The sequence below is a fragment of the Ambystoma mexicanum genome, chromosome 12 (genome assembly GCF_040938575.1).
Source record: "Ambystoma mexicanum isolate Mex_15411 chromosome 12, UKY_AmexF1_1, whole genome shotgun sequence".
Classification (NCBI taxonomy): Eukaryota; Metazoa; Chordata; class Amphibia; order Caudata; family Ambystomatidae; genus Ambystoma; species Ambystoma mexicanum.
Window position 1 is genome coordinate 850,375,660 of NC_090936.1, and position 19,438 is coordinate 850,395,097.

A 19,438-nucleotide genomic window follows, 5' to 3' on the forward strand; every position below is an offset into this window, starting at 1 on the left:
GAATGAGATCTTATTAGCATTTTCTTGAACAATGTCCTTGATGTTATAGTACAGCCTTAGTAGTGACTCTAGTACCAGGTGTAAGGACGAAGTAGAGGATGGACCAAAGTATCCAAGTTAGGGAGGATATTCTATTCGCGCCACATTTGAACATTTCTGGGTGTAAAGTAATCCTCTGGGTGATGTAACGAGGAGGACACTACTTGTGGAATCCGTTCAGGCTCAGATAAAATAAGCACAGTAGCTGGACCTATGTCCGGCCTCATACAATTAGCTGGTGAAAGCGGTAGAAAGGATTAATCCCCAGATCAGGGCATAGTCGCAAAAAAGATTAATCTAGCATGATTGAATCAGTGCATTCTCCTGAATCGGATTGGTTATATGCCAACACAACTCCGACCACAAAAGTTGGAGCCAGTGGAACAGGAATCACAGAGGGTTCTGTTGATGGTGGAGTTGGCAATGGGACTGGAACCACAGAGGGTTCTGTTGTTACTAAAGTTGCTGTGATTATTTGGGGGGATAAAGGTAGAGACACGGGTTCAGCAGACTGAGAAAAACAGGTAATCTTAACCTGTTTTTTCTTTTTAAGGCGATCAGCCAGTACGCCAGTACGCATTGTTCTTTACACAGGAGGCAAGAAGAGTCCTTCATTGGACTCGTAGAACTTGAAGAGTTGCTATGGAAAAAGGATGACTTATCTGCTTGTAGCCCTTTGACTTGCAACAAACGTAAGCCTTGAGATGCTTGTCCAGAGAAGCCCCATACCCAATTTCTCTAAGCTACTCTTGACAAATCACAGCCAGGGCATAGTGCTCGAACCTGCTATGCCTCTCATATTTGTCATTGCTTCATAATATTTAGCAAGTTCAGGAGTACTCCAGAGCCTTGCTTAGTACATCAGTGGCTTCGTGGCTATGACTTCACCAATGGATTTTATGGCACACTCCCACCTTAGACGTGCCATAGGAACTCCCTTGGATTGCATAAGAAGGCTCCTAAGGAAGACATTATCCACCAGACTCAGCTCTGCCGAGGAGCAGTGACCCCAAATGTCTGCTCCATACAAGGCTGTGGCCCTACCCTGCTCTTGATACAGTTTGATAGCAGGGGTAACACCCCTTCCCATTTTGTTATGAAGGCAGCGTATTCCCCTGCTATATTTTTCCAGAGTAGCTGCAGCTTTAACAAGATGAGATGCCCATGTGTGATCCTCAGCAAATCTAATCCTCAAATAGTCATAGTGCTGCACCTGCTCTAGCACATAATCACATATCGAGATGGTTAGTTTCATTTTCTTCTGGTTCCTTCTATCAAAAACCATCACTGTGGTCTTCTCAAGGTTAAGTGACATAGGAAAATCTTGGCATTTCTGCATAAAACATTTTCAATTACAATTTGTATTAATATACTTACAGCAAAATTGCTTTGTATATACAACACAAAACACAAAATAGACACTACACCAGTACACAACAATTCATCCAGTTAAAAACAAAGAATTCATTAAAAAGAGTAACATTCTACATATATACATTCACATCAGGTTTCAAATACTACTGGATATAGAGCTAGGTACGGGACCAAGAGATGTATACTTGATATTTCATAAATTTCAAATATTTGAATAGATTTTCAATAAAATCTGATAATATGAAACATAAAATTCACATCATTACCATCCATAAACATTTTCCACAAGAGTTTGGGATCATCCAAGAACTGTTGGAGTAGGTTTTCATGCATTGATTTCTAATGCGATGCAAGCTAGAGCATTCAGTCATTATATGCTCAAGAGATTCACACGTGTTTTCTCCACATAGCCTGCAATTACATCTATTATGAGGCCGGTGGGCAGTGGCATTAAAGCTACTCAACAATTTACTCTGGTTAAATTTCAGTAACAGATATTCTCTAACCACCCAAGCCTCAGGAAACGCCTCAATATATTTCGGCAAGCAATTTCTTGCCATAATATATTCAATAAAGGAACCACTTGGGAATTCGTGCTAAGGAGGACCGTGTTGTTTCCATGGTCATACAATTTGATCTTCTTTTTCAACCATTCGATTGATGTTATTTGGAAGTAGATTAAGAGCACATCCTTGTTTCCATTTATTGAAAGCGGTAAATATTTTCCCCCATATGCCAAATTGTATGAAGTTATCAAGGCTTAAAAATGCTTTTGCATAATCGCCAGTAATGGTATTATTATCCAGAGTCATCAGATCGACTGCACGCATGAAGGATCTATTGATTACAGTAGACTGAATACATGTGAGCTCAAACGCAAGATAAAAAAATTCTACGGACACAGCTTGGGGCATGCGAAATAATTTCCTGAGCATTTTTGCCTCAAATATTTTCAGTTCTTTAATGAAACCATGCCCCCAAATCTCAATCCCGTATGTCAACACAGGTACAATTTTCATAGTATAGAGCAACAAGACAGTTTGTACCGATAGTCCGCCATTTCTTCCAATAAAACCACTTACTAAACCAACTAAATTCCAATACTTGATCTTTGCTCTTTTCCAATGGGCCTTCCAATTCAAGTTCTCATCAATAAGTTCTCATCAATAAGCAGTCCCAGATACACATAACACGCTCCAATTTCTTCGTAGCCAAGGTCCAACTCAGGGACTTGTTAGATCTGGTTTTACCTGCAAATATCATTATTTTACTTTTTTCTGTGTTTATCTGCAAGCTGTTCTCTTTCGCAAAGCTGCCTAGTCCCTTAGGTGTATAGTCAAGTAGTAAGACCTTGTCTGCATAGCCAAGCCAACTAATATGCTGGGTGCCAACCTTTATTGGATGTAGTAGTCGTTGGTTAAAAGACAATGCCAAATCAGCTAAATACAGATTAAACAAGGTTGCCGCGACTATGCGGCCTTGTTTAACCCCTGTACCTGTTGAGATAGATGCAGAAAGTAGGCCCATACCATTTAATCAAACCTTAACACTTGTGTCAGTGTGCAAGAGGGTCAACATCTTTAGAAGGCCACTGGGAATATTCCAATTAGTTTGCGCCAAAGATTATTCCTCACTAAAGTGTCGAATGCGGCACTAAAATCTATATAGGCTGCATAAACCTTTGTTTTTCGACACATCCAGCAATATTCCACTGAGGATACTAAGGTCAAGATGTTGTGACTCGTACTTGACTTTGCTCGAAAGCCTGTCTGGTATTTGCTCGATATGTCATGGTTGATTATCCATGTGTTTAACTCAGCAAGTAAGGTCCTAGCAAACACCTTTGCCGGGATGTCCAGCATTGCCAGAAGTCGATAATTTCTAGGGTCGCAGTGTTGTCCTTTCTTATAAATGGGAGGAATATGGCTCTCACTCCACAAAGAGGGTAAAATGCCAGTTTTTCCTATATCTGTGAATAGAACATTTTAGGTTATGTTTTAACCCCCTCAGGGTTGTGGATAAGAAAACCACATTGTTAGTAGAGAACAGTGCTGGGAATCTGTCCCAAAGACATGCCACCAGCAGTGCCTCTATGATGACATTTATGAATAAACAGAAAAGAATGGAGGCCAGCATGCACCCCTGCCAAACCCCCTTCTCAACAGCAAAGTAATCAGTAATCTCAGTGTCCATCCCCCACCTCACAGCTGCCCTGGTGTTACAATATAAAGAGATTCCTTTTTCTCTCAGGACATGCCATAACTTGATATGACATACGTTATCAAATGCTGTTCATAAACCCACAAAAACGGCGTAAACCCTGAGCTTTTGTGCCATTACATGCTTAGATATAATGCCATTCAAGCGTGCGCACTGATCCAGGGTGCTAATGCCTGGAAGGAACCCTGCTTGGAGGTGATTCAAAATGCCATTCTCGGCTGACCATTTTTTAAACCGTGTAGTTAATACTTTCGCATATACTTTGCCTGGAGCATCAAGTAAAGATATCGGTCTATAGTTACATGGCAATTTATGGTCCCCCTTTTAATAGATAGGTACTATTAATGCACTATGCCAAGACTGTGCCACATTCCCTGTCATGGCGAAACAATCAAACACCCGCTTTAAAATGGGCGCCCACACATCAGGCTCATCCCTAAACAAATCTATCCGCAGCCCATCTGATCCCTGGTACTTTACCTCTGCATAGGCTCTCCAATGCCTCCTTCACTTCTTTTATCAAAAAGGAGGTCGAAACTGCTCTATCTGCCCCAGTAGTGCTACAGGACATTACATTGGATGTATCTTCATGACCAGTTTCCTCCAGTGTACTAAAATAATACATCTAGGCAAATTGAGGAATAAAACATGGCAACCGGTTACCTGCAATATTGTCTTCCCCCGCTACAGATCTCCAGAAGTTGATCTGATCTCCATTTTTACAGCAGGTTAAGAGGTCATCCTATTTTGTCTTATTAAATTCTCCCTTTTTCTTTTCCTGCAATGCCTTATAAGCAGCCCTAAAGTTCCTCAGATTTAGTCTGTCAATCTTTGTTTCCTTCTTTAAGTATTTTACAAGTTCATTCTTAGCTATTGTTCAGTCCTTATCAAATCACCACCGGTTACCCAGCACCTGCTTTTTTACATTCCCAATTGGTTGGGTGAAGAAAGGATACAAGGTCTTTGCCATACTCCTGTACAGCTCTTCAACTTCAATGAGTTTTTCACTGTTCGAACAAATTCCCACAATATGCTCAATTATACTGTCCTAAATTCTAGTTTTAATTGGGTGGAGATCAAGAAGCCCATTTTATCGTGTCCCAACTAAACCTGAAATAATAATACTAATAATAATAGGATATGTGAAAGGGCCGGATCCCTCTCACGACACGAATCAATAAATGTATGCCACCTGCAAGCCTAAGTCCATTTAGTGGCAGTGACAAGAGGAGCACATCCAGGATGCCATCTGAAAAATCACGCTTCTTGTATTTCATCCTCTTAGCAAGCCGATGCTCCACCTGAACCTCAGCAGCCTGAAGCACCACAACTGTGATCCGGCGGTAATACAGCCGGGCCAAGTTGCAGTAACAGTAATTGCATTGGGCAGTATTCCGGTGGATTTACCGCTGGGATACCGCCCAACTCCTGATGTGGCCCATTGTCTTAAATGACAGAAGTACATGGCATGTGGTAGGAGTAACAAATACGAATCATGCACTCCAAAACTCAAAAAGTGACACAAACAATTACGCCTTCAACCACACATGCATCCACGCTCCTTAATAAATTCTGTACTATGAACACTGCACTACACATGTACGAAAGACCAGGGATACCTATTAGCTTTGCCAATACGTTTTTCTTTTCTTTATGGACTGATGTGTGAAATGATAACAAAGAACTTTGCGATTGAGATTTAATCTGCTCTGAATGTGTCAGTGCAATATTTACTAGCTGACTATTCTCAATGAAATCTGAACCTTTAATTGCATAAAAATTGGGTCATTATTAAGCACATCGTTTCCAAAAACCCTCATTATACAGCCAATTTCTTCTTCTTTCCCAAAAGAAATTTCAATATCAAAGAAAATATTTTTAAAAGATTATAAATTTAAGACTATGCCTTATTGTTTATCGTTCAGCATTTTCATCACAACCAATTACCGCCATAATTTTCACCAGCGTATTTTTTATCACCGCTCTAAAGAGTCTGTCGAGTTTACCTCAACTTGCCCAATTAAATGAGCCTTAATCGAAATAATGATTTTCCATATCTACTAGCGTGCCGCGGGAGGTTATCTAATTGGTGTGGAGACAAATGACAGAAAGGCTCTATTATGAGCACAATAAGTCTAAATTAATGACATACCACAGACACAAAAGGCTCTGCTGTGCTTAACCAGTGCACGGTACTCCATGGTGTGCCTGGCTGGTTTCATTACATTTCCAGTAAATTCTACGCTGCCATTCAGAGTTTGCAGATATATACAAAAGTACTTTATACAAGTTGCATAAAGGAATAGGGGTCAGTGCTTGCGTGGCACCGCAAATGCCAACTGCAAATGTTCTTGACAATTGGGGATGTGGGTTTGCAAGTGAGCCAGTGCTCACAGTCTTGCTGTACGTGGGCATGCATCTTTCACTCACTATGAACTAGAGACTGCTCAAAGACTTTGTTGAGCATACTACTCCTCCCTAAAACCCCACCCCCGCCCCACCCCCGTGCCCTCCAACAGGGGCTGCACTCAGGCTAGTCCCAGAGTGTACACCATTTTAGGTACAATTGCATTTTGACACTCCTCTCATGCGCAATGGAGCTAGAGTTCATATTTTCCAAGGTGATATAGCACCCCTGTTGCGCCCATGTAAGTGGTGCACCAGGCAGGTACTTAGAATTGTCTTATTGTAGGACCTGCCAAGCCTTCACCCACACTCATGGTGTCCCCCTCCAACACTTCACCAGTCTGTACACCCTACTCCATAATCTCTCAGGCAGGGTTTCATTACATTTCAATGGATTCAGTGATCGAAAATACATATAAAAATCATGACAAAACGTTTTTATTTTCCATATTTTTCATTAAGCTTCTTATTTACTTACTTGCATAGATCATTTATACAACTGGCAATATACGAATAAGGGTCTATGCCTTCATGGCAGCTGAGGAAAGGGAACTGCAAGAGGACTTGGCACTTGAGAAAGATATCCTGCAAAGAAATGTGTGATGGTTAACATAGTGCAAGTAAAACATAGTCTAGAGAACGCACACGTTTTAATGGGGCCATTTGTGACAAGATTACTGGCTAAAATGAAACAAACTGATGCGGCGCCATTTTCTGCTGCTGGTGTAACTGGGTAAATAGAAGAACACTAGATTTGCTCTAAACCTAGTGGCCTATTTCAGATGTTTAAGTGCAGCAAAGGGAGGGGTGCTTTATTCCCAGAAACATAAGCATCATAAACTGTGCAAACTCCTTTGCCCTCCATCTTCTACCCTGGCGTTATGCAATCTTATGCATTACATATTTCTGCACAGCTCGGATAGCTTATGTGGTTGAGGCATAAATGTATATATTTAACAGGCTTGTGAGCACTGTCATGGGGTTGAGCTGCAGTGAAAAATGTGCGGGAAGCACAACCTTGGCAACTGCTCGAAGATTGTTTGGTGGTCCTGCAGAAGACTGGCTGAAGACTGGATTTGGTCGTAAGAGTCCTCCCTCAGCACCTAAACTGGCCTGGCTAACGTTTGTAGGCAGACAGAACGCACTCCTAAGGATCTGAGGTCTCTGCTTAGTAGGCGCATGTCGCTTGGCAACAGACAGACACGCGTTCAATGCAGGATCAAAATTTACAGGCCACCTCTAAGGTACCCTTCAAAACGTGGGCCCTCCCCTCTCACCAATTTGTCACTACATCAAGTGTGCAAGTACACAATAAAATAAAACGTTTAAAAGTGTGGGAAAAGAAGCGACCTATAAAAATGAATAGAAGGAAGGAAGGAAGGAATCAAGTTGTCAGCGAAACATAGGTGTGCGGCAGCGTTAGTAATAAAGGGGAAACTATTTTTAAAAAAGCCAGAAGGGCACATACGATTGGAGAAAGGAGAGGAAGGATCAGCTGGACACGTAAGAGAAATGAGTGTTCACCTGTAATAATGTTATAAAAAAACTGCAGGGTGTTCAGCATTAATTAGAGGATAGGAGTTAGGATAGAACAGAAGGATGTCACAATGTCAGCAGGGGAAATTACTTTAAACATTACATTGACAAATTACATTCACAAGGAAACACATATTTACAAACTTAATTTTCGAACATGACGCTCATTTTCGGCATTTGATTTTCACATTTTGCATTTCAAAATGTATATATGTTAAAGGCCTGTAAACTGAAAACCAATAGGTCTTTCAGAGTGAAATTCAGGGCATTACTTGAGATGGAGAAGAATAGGGTAGGTGATTTTATTTGTATTCTCTTCTCACGGTTCAGTCTTTAATTCGGTAATTTCTTTTCTATTTTGGTATAGTTATGTTTGAATTGTCCAACCCACGTGTAAATTACATTTTGGCCTGATATATTTTCAGACCGTTTTTTTTCAAAGGATTATTTTGGGGATAAAGAGCTCAGCTCCTTAGCGAATACATAATTATTTGGAAAAACTGTTAAAAAATATATCATGTCAAAATGTAATTTACGCATGTATTGGATAACTCACACATAATTATATCAAAATAGAAAAGGAATTAATGAAATAAAGACCACAACTTGAGAGTAGACCTATCAACTTCGCTCACATATCGATAACTATTGTTTAAAAATTATGAATATTCATGGGTGACCCTGCCCGTGCCTGCTCACTAGAATGCGGTCGGAGAGAGGCAATACAATTCCCCATACTCCATTCCTCACCTATCATTCAGATTCTGCATATTTGAAAGTACATTACAGCTGTTACAGGTTGAAACTGTGCTTACTTTCTAAGCATATTCAAAGAAACATTAGTTTACCGCCATAAGTAGAATTTAATGTGTGCTGCTGCATAGAACAAAGGTCTGTAACATTGTAGTAACGTTTCTTGCATGTTATTAAAATGTTTGCAAAATACCGTGTAGTATGTTGTTTGAGTAAAAACTGTACAAACAAAAAGAATGTTAACCCTTTGTTTTTAGTGAAAGTGAATTCGAACCTATCCGTTAAACTGAAATAACTGGTCAGCGCCGGGTTCAGTTTGTACTGACCCCACAGTTGGTTGAGGCCTTGCTCCACACCTGGCACATGCATTCGGTATGCAATGTAATCGAATCCATGGGTCGAGCAAAGCTTGTTTATCCAGCTGACCATTAAACACTCATTAAAAACAGAAAGCATTTTTTGTTTGTCCAAAGTATAACAACCTCCACAAAATTATACTTTCACCAGACCAATATAGCAGGTTAAATATGTTCAGATCTATATAGAAACACTCACCTCATGTAATTCTTTATTTAAACATGGGCTAGAAAATCCTGAACTTATAGCTGCACAGGTGGATTCATCTGGACTCTGTACATACCAACTGTTTGCAAACAGGGCAATGTCTTCCGTGTACTCATCTGCTGTGAAAAGAAGCATCATAATAATTAGGGTTTTACTATAGCAATGTTTTGCTTCTAGTAGGCTTCAGCCGGTGATTGGTCAACAATACTTAATTCCAGAGATTAAGGCAAATAGCGAAAACTGGTATTTTTCAAAAGATGATTCAGATATCAATTGTCAAACTTTTGTTATAAAAAAACGAAGTATTTGGTTATAGTTTTGGCCATACACTTGGTCCACTATTGTCTACTTGGATGAATGCACAAATAATGTATTCAATACGCCATTAACAATGATGACATGAAGCTGCACAACTCTAAATAAGATAAGCCATAAACAAAACCAATGGCACATTCCAGTGTTTTACAGTGCAAGAGAGAGGCTGCCCACACTGTCGTTGTAGCTTTCATGAGGTACAAGGCTTTGGAATGAGCAAACCTCTGTCTAAAGGCCACCTGTGCATGTTCTGCGTGGATCCAGATAATGCTGAATCGTAAATAGCAGTGACCGACATTCTCCATAAGAAGGATGTCTAATAATCTGAGTAGGGGAACATCGAATTTTGAATTTTGGAAACCAGGGAAAATTCACTGTATAGCATCATCTTATATTCTGGTAAGAGAGGACCGTCGGTTTATTACCTGTTGCAAATATATAGTTTTAACCTGCAGGCAAGAGAGTTTTCTTCTGAAAGGGCTTGCTAACTGTTTCATACTTTAGAGGATACTCATGCCTACATTGATTTTGAGAAAAGTCCAGGCAAGAAAGAGAGCAATCTAGAAAAGTAGCACTTCCAATGAGTTCAAGGTGCGCTACGACACAAAAGGAATTAAAACAAAATGATAGCAAAAGTATAAGAAATATTACTAAATAATCAATCAGCAGAAGACCAACCATTGCAGGTTTGAAATCATGATTTAGAAGTAGAGCAGGACGTAGTTACACTCCACTCTTCTTGATTGCATCCATGAGGCTAATCAGTCATCTGCATCACTTGGTATTTAGCGCAGAATTAGTCCAGATGTGCTTCCCTAACAACAATGGTTTAAACAATTGTAGCCAAAGTATGCCTTGTAAAGTACCTATTTTGAAAAGATTTGGTTGAAACAGCATAGATTTGAGAAGCAGCCCCACAGAGGTTCTCTTGAAATAATCTAATACTTCAGAATCTGCCATAGAACCATTGTTCATCAGGTGTAGAAGATACATGCATAAATCCATCAATGGCATTGCCATTCTGTGAACAGAATAAATTAGCGTTTTCCAAATGCAGTTCTCAAGAACCAAATACAACAAATGCCCATATGATGAATTAGGCAATACCACAAATATTCGCCATCATAATTCAAGTTCTATGGGAAACGACACCCAAAGCAAGCCTTTGCCCTGAAATCTAATCGTTATCAACATTAGTGTGAAAGAAGATCTGCCGGTCACAATTCCTGTGCCACTGCTTTGCTCATAAAGGATTGTGTCCAGGGAAAGACATGGTTGCTAATAAATATATATATATTCACTGAAAAAACTTTGTTAAAGAGACGTTATGGTTAAGTTGGACTAATAAAAACCTATGAAATTCAATGAAAAAACTTTGTTAAAGGGATGTTATGGTTAAGTTGCACTAATAAAAACCTATGAAATTCAGTAAAAAACTTTGTTAAAAGGACATTATGGTTACAAGTAAAATCGAAAAACCCCTGAAATTGACAGGTAAACTAAGCAACCATAACTCACGCCACCACCGTGCACTGCTAAGACTAACACCCAGGACTTCAAAGATGACATCACACATATCATTGATTCATTGATTGATGGATATCAAAGTTTTTTCATTGAATTTCATAGGTTTTTATTAGTCCAACTTAACCATAATGTCCCTTTAACAAAGTTTTCTCAGTGAATTTCACAGGTTTTTATTAGTGCAACTTAACCATAACGTCCCTTTCACAACGTTTTTCATTGAATCTCATAGGTTTTTATTAGTCCAACTTAACCATAACGTCCCTTTAACAACGTTTTTTCAGTGAATTTCATGGGTTTTTACCAGTTCATGCAATTTTCCTACAACTAACTAATATCATACTTATGAAATATAACAATATTTGTGTCCAATCTACAAAGTGTCACCTTAAAATCTGCCATTTCCCACCTTCTAGAAACATTTTTAACACTTCTATACACTTTTTGCAACTATTTCAACTAGTTTTGCATCCATAGACGTCTATGAACATCTGAATTCATTGCGGACCTTCCAGACAGTGCCACATGACCATACGCTGGCGCGCGGCATGATGATGTGTCCGAGAACCCGTCCACACTTCGCGATAAGATCCATCCTTCGCAGACAGTTCGGGGCTGCATTTTCTACTGATCTAGGAACTTTCAACTTCAAAATTTCCCTTGCACATCTCCTACACCTTTTTGTACTCATTTTCCATTACCAATCTAGTACACACTGCATACTTGGAAGAATTGTATCAAAACTGCTATTTATCTTAAAAATGGCATCAGTTATTGCCATCCCTCCTCCCCAAGAGCCACCACCAACACCAGCTGGAGGAGCTTCACAACAAAAAAAGCGCAGTACTTTCAAAGACAATGAAGAGGAGCAAGAAGATGAGGTAGAGGAAGTGCCTACTTCTAGCAGCAAGATCGAATCATGGGTGTGCCAGTTCTTTCTACTGTTGGGAGTGTACCAAAAGCTAAAGCTACCAAAGTGAAATGCACTGAGTGCACTCAGTCGCAGACTACCTGGATGGTACTCCTATGGGACCACCTCCATGCGCCGCCACACCAAAGCCAATGACCGCAATGCTCTCAGAAAGGTGGTTCCTTTCTCAGAAAGTAGTAAACTGTCTTCCTCCACCTCATCTGCCTCATCAAATACTGTAACCACACAGCCTGGTAGGGAGGGCTACGGACCATTATCGTCCATTGCAGCTCCTGAAATGGGGGATAGAGGTCATTAGCACCCCTGGTTCCCAAAGAGGGAACCCAGGGTGCTAAAACATAGATTTTTGTTCCTATAGCGGGACGCCTATGGCATCCCGCTGTAGGAAGGAAAATCCTTTTACAAGACAGACAAAATGGAAAGAGATGGCGGGGCTCCGTACACAGCCCCTCTTCCCTTGTCATGGCAGCCTGCAAAACCCTATGAACATAGGGTAGACATGTAGACATAGCCCCTTTACCACCATTTTTTGTCCATAGCGGTCATGGCCAGTAGCCAGATTGTCCGCGTCATGACCTTATGCCATGACCCAGACAATCTGGCTACTTCCCACAGCCACAAGCCATACTTCAGTAACCAAAGGTATATGGCAATTTTTTGTACCTACATTATTACACTTGTAAAAAAATAAAACACGGGCACATTTGCAAAAACATGCTTTAATGTCCTTGCCAATGCTCCTCACGAGTTTTCTCGAAATCCGCCCATGTTTTATTTTTTTTAAAGTGTCAAAATGTATGTACATACAATAGTCATATAACTCAGCCCCCAATTGGCAAAATCCATTCAGTCTTTACACAAACATTGAAGGTTGGGTCTATAATCTTTCTCAGAACTTGTGTCCACATTCGTCAAATAGCAAGAAAGTTATAAGCCATTTAAAAATGTTAAGACCCCCCTCTAATTTTGCCCCCTTTTGAGAAAATCCCACCAAACTTTAGAAAACCATTTATATCTAGATCCAAAATTGTTTTGCCAAATGTTGTGCAGATTTGTCAATTGACCACATTTATATGCCTTTGCAATATTTTGGGACCCCCTCTCTAGTTTTGCCCCCTCTTGACAGAATCCCACAAAACTTTGCAAAACCATTCAGGATTCGTTCTAGAATAAAATTGCTACATTACATGCAGTTTCATTGGATGGCGCAAAAGTTATAAGCCATCCAAAAACTGATTTTCCCCAACCCTGTAATGCAGAAATAGGTACAGATGTCCTAGGACATCTGAAGTGTCCGTGAACACCACAGCACTGCCCCAGGACATCTGGAGTGTTCGCAGACTTTCCAATCCTCACCCCCACACATCCCCAGAGATTGTTTGTTGAGTTTGACACGTGAAATGCTGCTTTTAAAAAAATGTTTTCACCGCGCTGTCCGCGGTCCCCAAAAAGTCAGCGAATCCAAGATCTCGGGCGCCTCAGGAAAACCGACGCATTTCACCTTTTCCCACCATCCAATCAGCGGGCACGTCCCGATGTCCACGGACCACACGAAAGTCCGCAGATTTTTCTGGCCAATCAGAGGCCAGTCCGCAGCCAGTACTGCCAATTAGATGCCAGTCCGCGCACCGAACAGGGAAGTGAGTCCACGGAGCAGACATAGATATCACAATTTTTTGCCTCAAGTTTTGGTCATTTTAAAAAAACCTACTGGACGGATTTACACCAAATTAACAAAACCACGCTTTCGGGACCAAGCAGCCGCTCCTGACGCAAATTTGGTGAAAATCCGTCCAGCGATTTGGGCTGTAGGCGTGAGCAAAGATTTTTCCCATTATGTCTATGGGAAAAAAGACATTTTGGGACCCCCCCTATAACTTTACCCCCTCTTGACCAAATCTCACCAAAAATGCAGAGTGGGCCATATATTTATTTTGCAAAGTTTAGTGAGGATTCGTCCACAGGGAGAAAAGTTATAAGCCACCCAAAAAGTGCTCTTCCTATGGGATTAGCAACTTAACCATAACTACACAGCTACTACTGTGGCTGCGTAATATACATATATATTGAATGTATATGCCATATCACTTGTTCTTCTATATCATGTCATGTTGTTTGATACATCTCTACCTCTGCCGTGTGCATTCTCTTTTGGCAATTTGAGGCCAAAAGCAGAAGCGGGAGGTTAGAGGTTAGTCAGATTGTGAGAGCAGAACAAGATTTCTTTTGTTAAAGATGCAGTGTGAGGCAGATTGGAGAAACCATGATCTGCTGCAGGTAAGCATCAATGTGTTAAGAAATGTACTGTGATGTCTGTGCTGCAGAGTGATCTCTGTATACGTTTAAGTTGCTTCATGCTCGAAGGTGTCTGAGACATCATCTTGATCTGTGTGGGAGTAAGCCTAGGTAGGCTTCGGCTTTTTTATAATTCTTGGTTTATATCATGCTTATTGTTCAACTCCTCCAGCTTCTAAACAGTGGACATGAGTTCAGACCCATGTTACGGTACAGTGCCTTGTTTCCAAGGTGAGCGCCTTGCCCCTGAGCTATCCTCCTGGTTTGTTGGTAAGTATGTGGTGTAAAATTCAAGGAGAGGGTGATGCTGTTGGGTGTGGCTGGATACATGGTACACTTCAATGGCAGAGTAGAGATCTGGAGGGGTTTGCAGCTGTGTGGGTTTAAAACAAGCCCCCAAAATATATCGATACCAAAATAAATGAAGGCTGCAGAGAGGAAGAGTCTGTGAACAATGAAAGTGGACAGGAAAATGGGTGTTGGTGAGGGTACAAGCTGGGAGATAGATGTTTGTGTTGGGTCAATGGTTGCATCAGATACGAGGCAAGACCTGTGTAATGGGCATTTTGAATCCACCAATGTGCCTGGAGATGGCTTGAGATCTCAAACTTTAGACCTCACTGGGAGGTATACACTTATTAAAACTTTATTTTAAAAAAGGCTCTAAAAGGTCTGGATGAAACTCTGAGAAAATGAGGTAACAATGAGTGTACCCATTCAATAAGAATTAAACATTTGGACCTAAAAATACATTTTGTATGCTGAGTTAGCAGCTTCCAATCCAGTCCTTGCCATCCTCAACCACACAAGGTTTGTAGGATTACCCTTGACTACGTACATTCTTCCAATTCAGAATCACTGGGTCCGATTCTCAAAATGTGATGCAGGTAAACAAAGTGTTGAGGATGTGTTTTTTTTTACTTGGGGAATTTTAATAAATGTGCTGGTCACCTTATTCACACACGTGATCTGTTAAATTCTTGGTTACTGCGCTGCAGTGCAAAAGATGCACTGACCAGCACCAATGTATATATTATTGTCAGATGCATCCAGGGACATCATTTGGGGTCGCCTGTGGTCTCCCTTGCTACCCCTGTAGTCTTCTTTGCTACCCCTGAATAAAAAGAAAAAGGAAGATCATTGGCACTGGAGTAGCGGGGACAACTGTAGCTCATGCAGTGTGAGGGCCCCAGTCCTCACGCATCAGGGTGAAGGCTGGGTCGGCGCTTGCAGCACAAGAAGGAAGCACTCAGTAGTGGTTGAGGCTGACCATGACATGTGGCACGTGTCACATGCCACGTTCAGCTTCAGCCCCTTCTCCTCCGGCTTCCTTGCGGCTCATGTACAGGAACTAGGAAGCTCTCACAGCTTCCTGGTTGCTGTATGTGAGCAGCAGGGATGAGCCGAGGGTGGCCTGGAGTGATGGACCGAAGCTGGAAAAACAGGTAAGAAGTCTTTTTGTATTCAATGTGATGTGTATTTTGTAAGTATGTGCTATGGGTCAGTGAGTGGTGGGTGAATGAGAAGAAATGTGATAGCGTGTGTGTTTGAATATTCTGGGTGGATGTGTGCCTTTGTGGAAAATGCAGTGAGAGTGGATGTAAGAGAAGGTGTATGAGTGAGTGACTGGTGGGTGAATGAGTATCAATGTGATGGTGTGTTTCAATGTTCTGGATGTGTACGTGTCTGTGTGGAGAATGCAGTGTGAGTGGATGCAAGGGAAGGTGTATGCATCAGTGAGTGGTGGGTGAATGAGTAGGAAAGTGATAGTGTCTGTTTGAATGTTCTGGGTGTGTGCCATTCGTAGCCGATGTTGGAGCAGCCATTTGGGAAGCTTGGACGGTTTTACTAACAGCGCCTCCGGCTTCTTCACATACCGGCATAACGAGGCTCCGGTCACCCGCTAAGGGCAGCATGCTTTTCTTTGCCTTGTTGGAGCAGTCAAGCTCATCGTCAGGAGACCCCGGAATTGCAGAACTCATCTGGGCAGATTTAGCATTTTCCCAGTGAATGGTAGAATCAAGGTGTGTAGAAATAGTTTCATTCATCAAGCAAGGCGGAATGTCATTATTTGGTACACACATTAATTCAGCGTCTGTGACATATACATCCGTAATTTCCGCACTTGCTGGTGTCTCTGTGCACTCAAATATTGGCCCGGTAACTGGCTCAAGATCAGTTAAGGAAAGTAAAGTATTTAACTTATTCGTGGTGGGGTCATAGTCTTTCAGCTCTGCCGGAGCTTGTTCGTAGTCATGATCGTGATCGTGTTAACCCAACTGCTCACTAATTCCGGCTATTGTCAGTAACGAGTCAGAAAAGGGAGGTACTGAGTTTGTGTTTAGGCTATTAGGTAGCAATATAACTGTTTGTTTGCTTACCTTGCCATGACCACCACCAGGTGTCTTCACGACAGTCCAAGGATTGATCATCCAACGCTGTTGCAGCGTCTTACGCCTCGTCAGAGGGCCGGGCCTGGATGTGTCTGCCATAACCCGCACCAGCCCGCAGCGGACTGCGCACGGCGCTCCGCACATAGGATCAGTTCAAATAACAATAGTAAACACTGAAGGAGGAACAAAAGTTGTTGCAGCTCCTCTCAGCAGGAACACAGAACAGAGACTGGAGCAGACTGGGACTCTGTACCTGGACTCCGTTATTTATATAGCGCTTTCACCAAAGCGCTGTACAGAGAACATATTTACATAAAATGTATCACCCAACCGAAGTTTCCACTCATTTAATGAGCTTTATTTATTGCATTTATTGACAGCGCCCAAACCCGTAAGTATCACGGCGTTGGTACAACTTGGTGAGCAGGGAAAACACAGTACAGTACAGAGTAAGAGAGAGGTAAAAAGGTGCAAAAGCAACATAATAGTACAAGGTCCATAGAGGAGGGTAGAGATCAGGGAGGTCACTTTGAAGTATGAAAGGTTCATACTGGCCTTGCCAGGATTTGAACCTGTGACTCACATTCAGATTACAACAGCATGCGCTCAGCCCGTTGAGCTCTCTTACCGGCTAGCCCGCAAGAGCATGTTTTCTTACTGTGGCATTGCATTTTATTACTGGTGTTAAGGCCAACGGCAACATAAGTATTCTTACATTAGAGGAGGATTTGTGCGGCCTACAAGGCAACATTTTTTTACTGTGGGATGACATGTTTTAGGGAGAAAATACAACATGAGGAGAGTTCTTATTATATGGGAAGTGGGAGATTTGTGTAGCCGTCCACGATATGTTTTGTTACTGTGGCATGGCTATTTTTCACTGGCATTACGGCAAAGCCAACATGAGTATGTTCTTACATGGTGATACTGACATGTACTGGCAGAGCCAGCATAAACATGCTTTGTTATAGTATCCTTACTGGCATTATGGACAAAACAAACATGAGTATTTTCCTATGTGGGAATAGTGGCATATATAAGTGCACCAGAATGGACATGTGTGAGCACAATCAATATCAACATGCTTTTTTACACTTGCAGAGTACTGGCATATAGTGGGCAAAGGCATTATGAAAATGTGTTTGAAAATGTTCCTGTGCATTGGTAGTGGCTTGGCATCTAATGGACGTTTTATGTCTTACCCTGCAAAACCGATTGTAAACTGTGAGGCATTTTAACTAATTTAGCACAGAAAGTGGATGAAAAAAGCACTATTTTAACACATTATTTAAAAACTTTTCTCAAGGGGACAACCCCCCCTTGATTGGTTCGCCCAATCAAGGGGGGGTTGATCGGTTGGATGGGTGGTAATCAGTAACGCAATAGGTTTAATGTCCTGTCTCACTAACAGTTTTCAAAACTGCCATCGAGCCCTCCCAAAAATGTTGAGGCTGGCTAATGCCCTGCTGATGTACCTGGGAATGTACATAAGATGCAGTACCTGACTGGCGGAGGCACGTTTCCCACACCCCCTTGTGACAACTGGAACTTAGACTACACCTACCAATCACTGCTTTTCAGGTGCTCTAAGCACAGCACTTCAAACCAAACAGATCACTCACACGGCTCCATAATGAATTCTCCTGTCTGCAAAATCTTCTTATCCTTTGTCAGGACTTGCTAGCACGGAATGGGGGTTGTTTATAAACATTTTAAAGGATGTATTTTACAGTTTTTGTATTTAAGGAAAGATCTGACTATACAATAGGATTATCTACAGGCGTTTAACGGATCCAATCAGGCTATCCCTAAATTTTACTTCACTTCATTTTCTAAGAGAGCGAGCCAAAACTTAAGGAGACGTAGTTATTTGGAGAGTGTTATTTATGCGCTGCCATGGGCATGCAAACGTTTTAACTTTTATTTGGATGTATGTATTGTATTGCTTGTAGTGCAAACTTATTTTGAGAGCAGAAGAGCACTTTACAACAGTAGGGTTCCAGCATTTGGCTTGCCATTTTATACAGTAGTTCAATAGTGTTGGTGGAGTGAGGTAAAGATTTTTATTACTGCGGCAGGTATTGTTGAACGAGCCATGTTTTCAGTGTTTTGCAGAACCTTTATAGGATAACTATATATAAATACCAGTTGTTACTGTTACCCAATTAACAGCCCCATTTTAAATGAGGAAAAAAATGGCACAGATGGTGAGCAAATAGGCAGAGAAAAGCGTTCTGCCTGCTTTCACCATACTTGCAATTTTGGCTTGATTCCCTGGTTGGAGTAGGTGCACAGAGAATACAATCCCCTCGATTTATTTGACATGGAGGAAAAAGGTCTGAATCTCCATCTGCATCTCATAGTGACATGTGCAAAGGCTTGAATCCCTAGGAATTCAAGTCTGCTTTTTACACATATAAAAATCATGCAAGTCCGTAGGGATTCATTGTAATGCCAGCAACGATGTACAGAAATGGCTGCTGGCTTTATCGTTTCTTTTCTGGTTTTGTTGGAAAAAAAGGCAGTGAGCCCAGGGACACACAGATTCCACGCCTTGACCATAACATTGCTAATTTCTCATGCAGGGGGACATGGACAGGGGATTAAGGACACAATCAAAATTAGCGCTAAATGGTATTTATTTTTTCAGCTGCGTAAGCATAAAATGCAGACATTGCATTGGTGGTATTAAATATGCATGCTATTTATTTATTTATTTATTGGACATTTCGATGGAGCCTATACACAAGTGGTTCCAGGTGCAACAAGACAAACGGGCGGGCTCGGGGACATAGGGAAAAACCAACAATAACGGTCTTACTAGGTCTTGTGACATTCTTACCGTGCAAATGCAGAGACAAAAAGAGCAAGGGAGGGAGGGAGTAGGAGGCTTGGCTGGGTAGTGTACGGATGGGAGGGGGTGAGATCAGGAGGGGCGGGCCCAGGGGGCTGAGCAAGTGCTGAGGAGAGCCACGAAGGGCAAGTGCAGGGGAAGTGGGAAACGAAAAAGTGCGAAGAGGGGTGGACCAGATTCAGGCTAATCCGGGAAGGGTGCCAGAGGGCAAGTGCTGGTAGGGATGCTGGTGGG

The 19,438-nt window shown here is 41.6% G+C and overlaps 1 protein-coding gene across 1 annotated transcript in view; it reads right to left on the bottom strand.

Moving 5' to 3' along the window:
* Positions 1-19,438, bottom strand: part of OTOGL (otogelin like) — a 1,792,821-nt gene that overhangs the window by 1,404,573 nt on the left and 368,810 nt on the right. Inside the window, exons 9-10 of the mRNA XM_069629328.1 lie at positions 8,884-9,011; positions 6,518-6,624 (exon numbers count right to left, since the gene is read on the bottom strand). Coding sequence (XP_069485429.1) covers positions 6,518-6,624; positions 8,884-9,011 — 235 coding nt within the window. The remainder of the gene's footprint in view (positions 1-6,517; positions 6,625-8,883; positions 9,012-19,438) is intronic.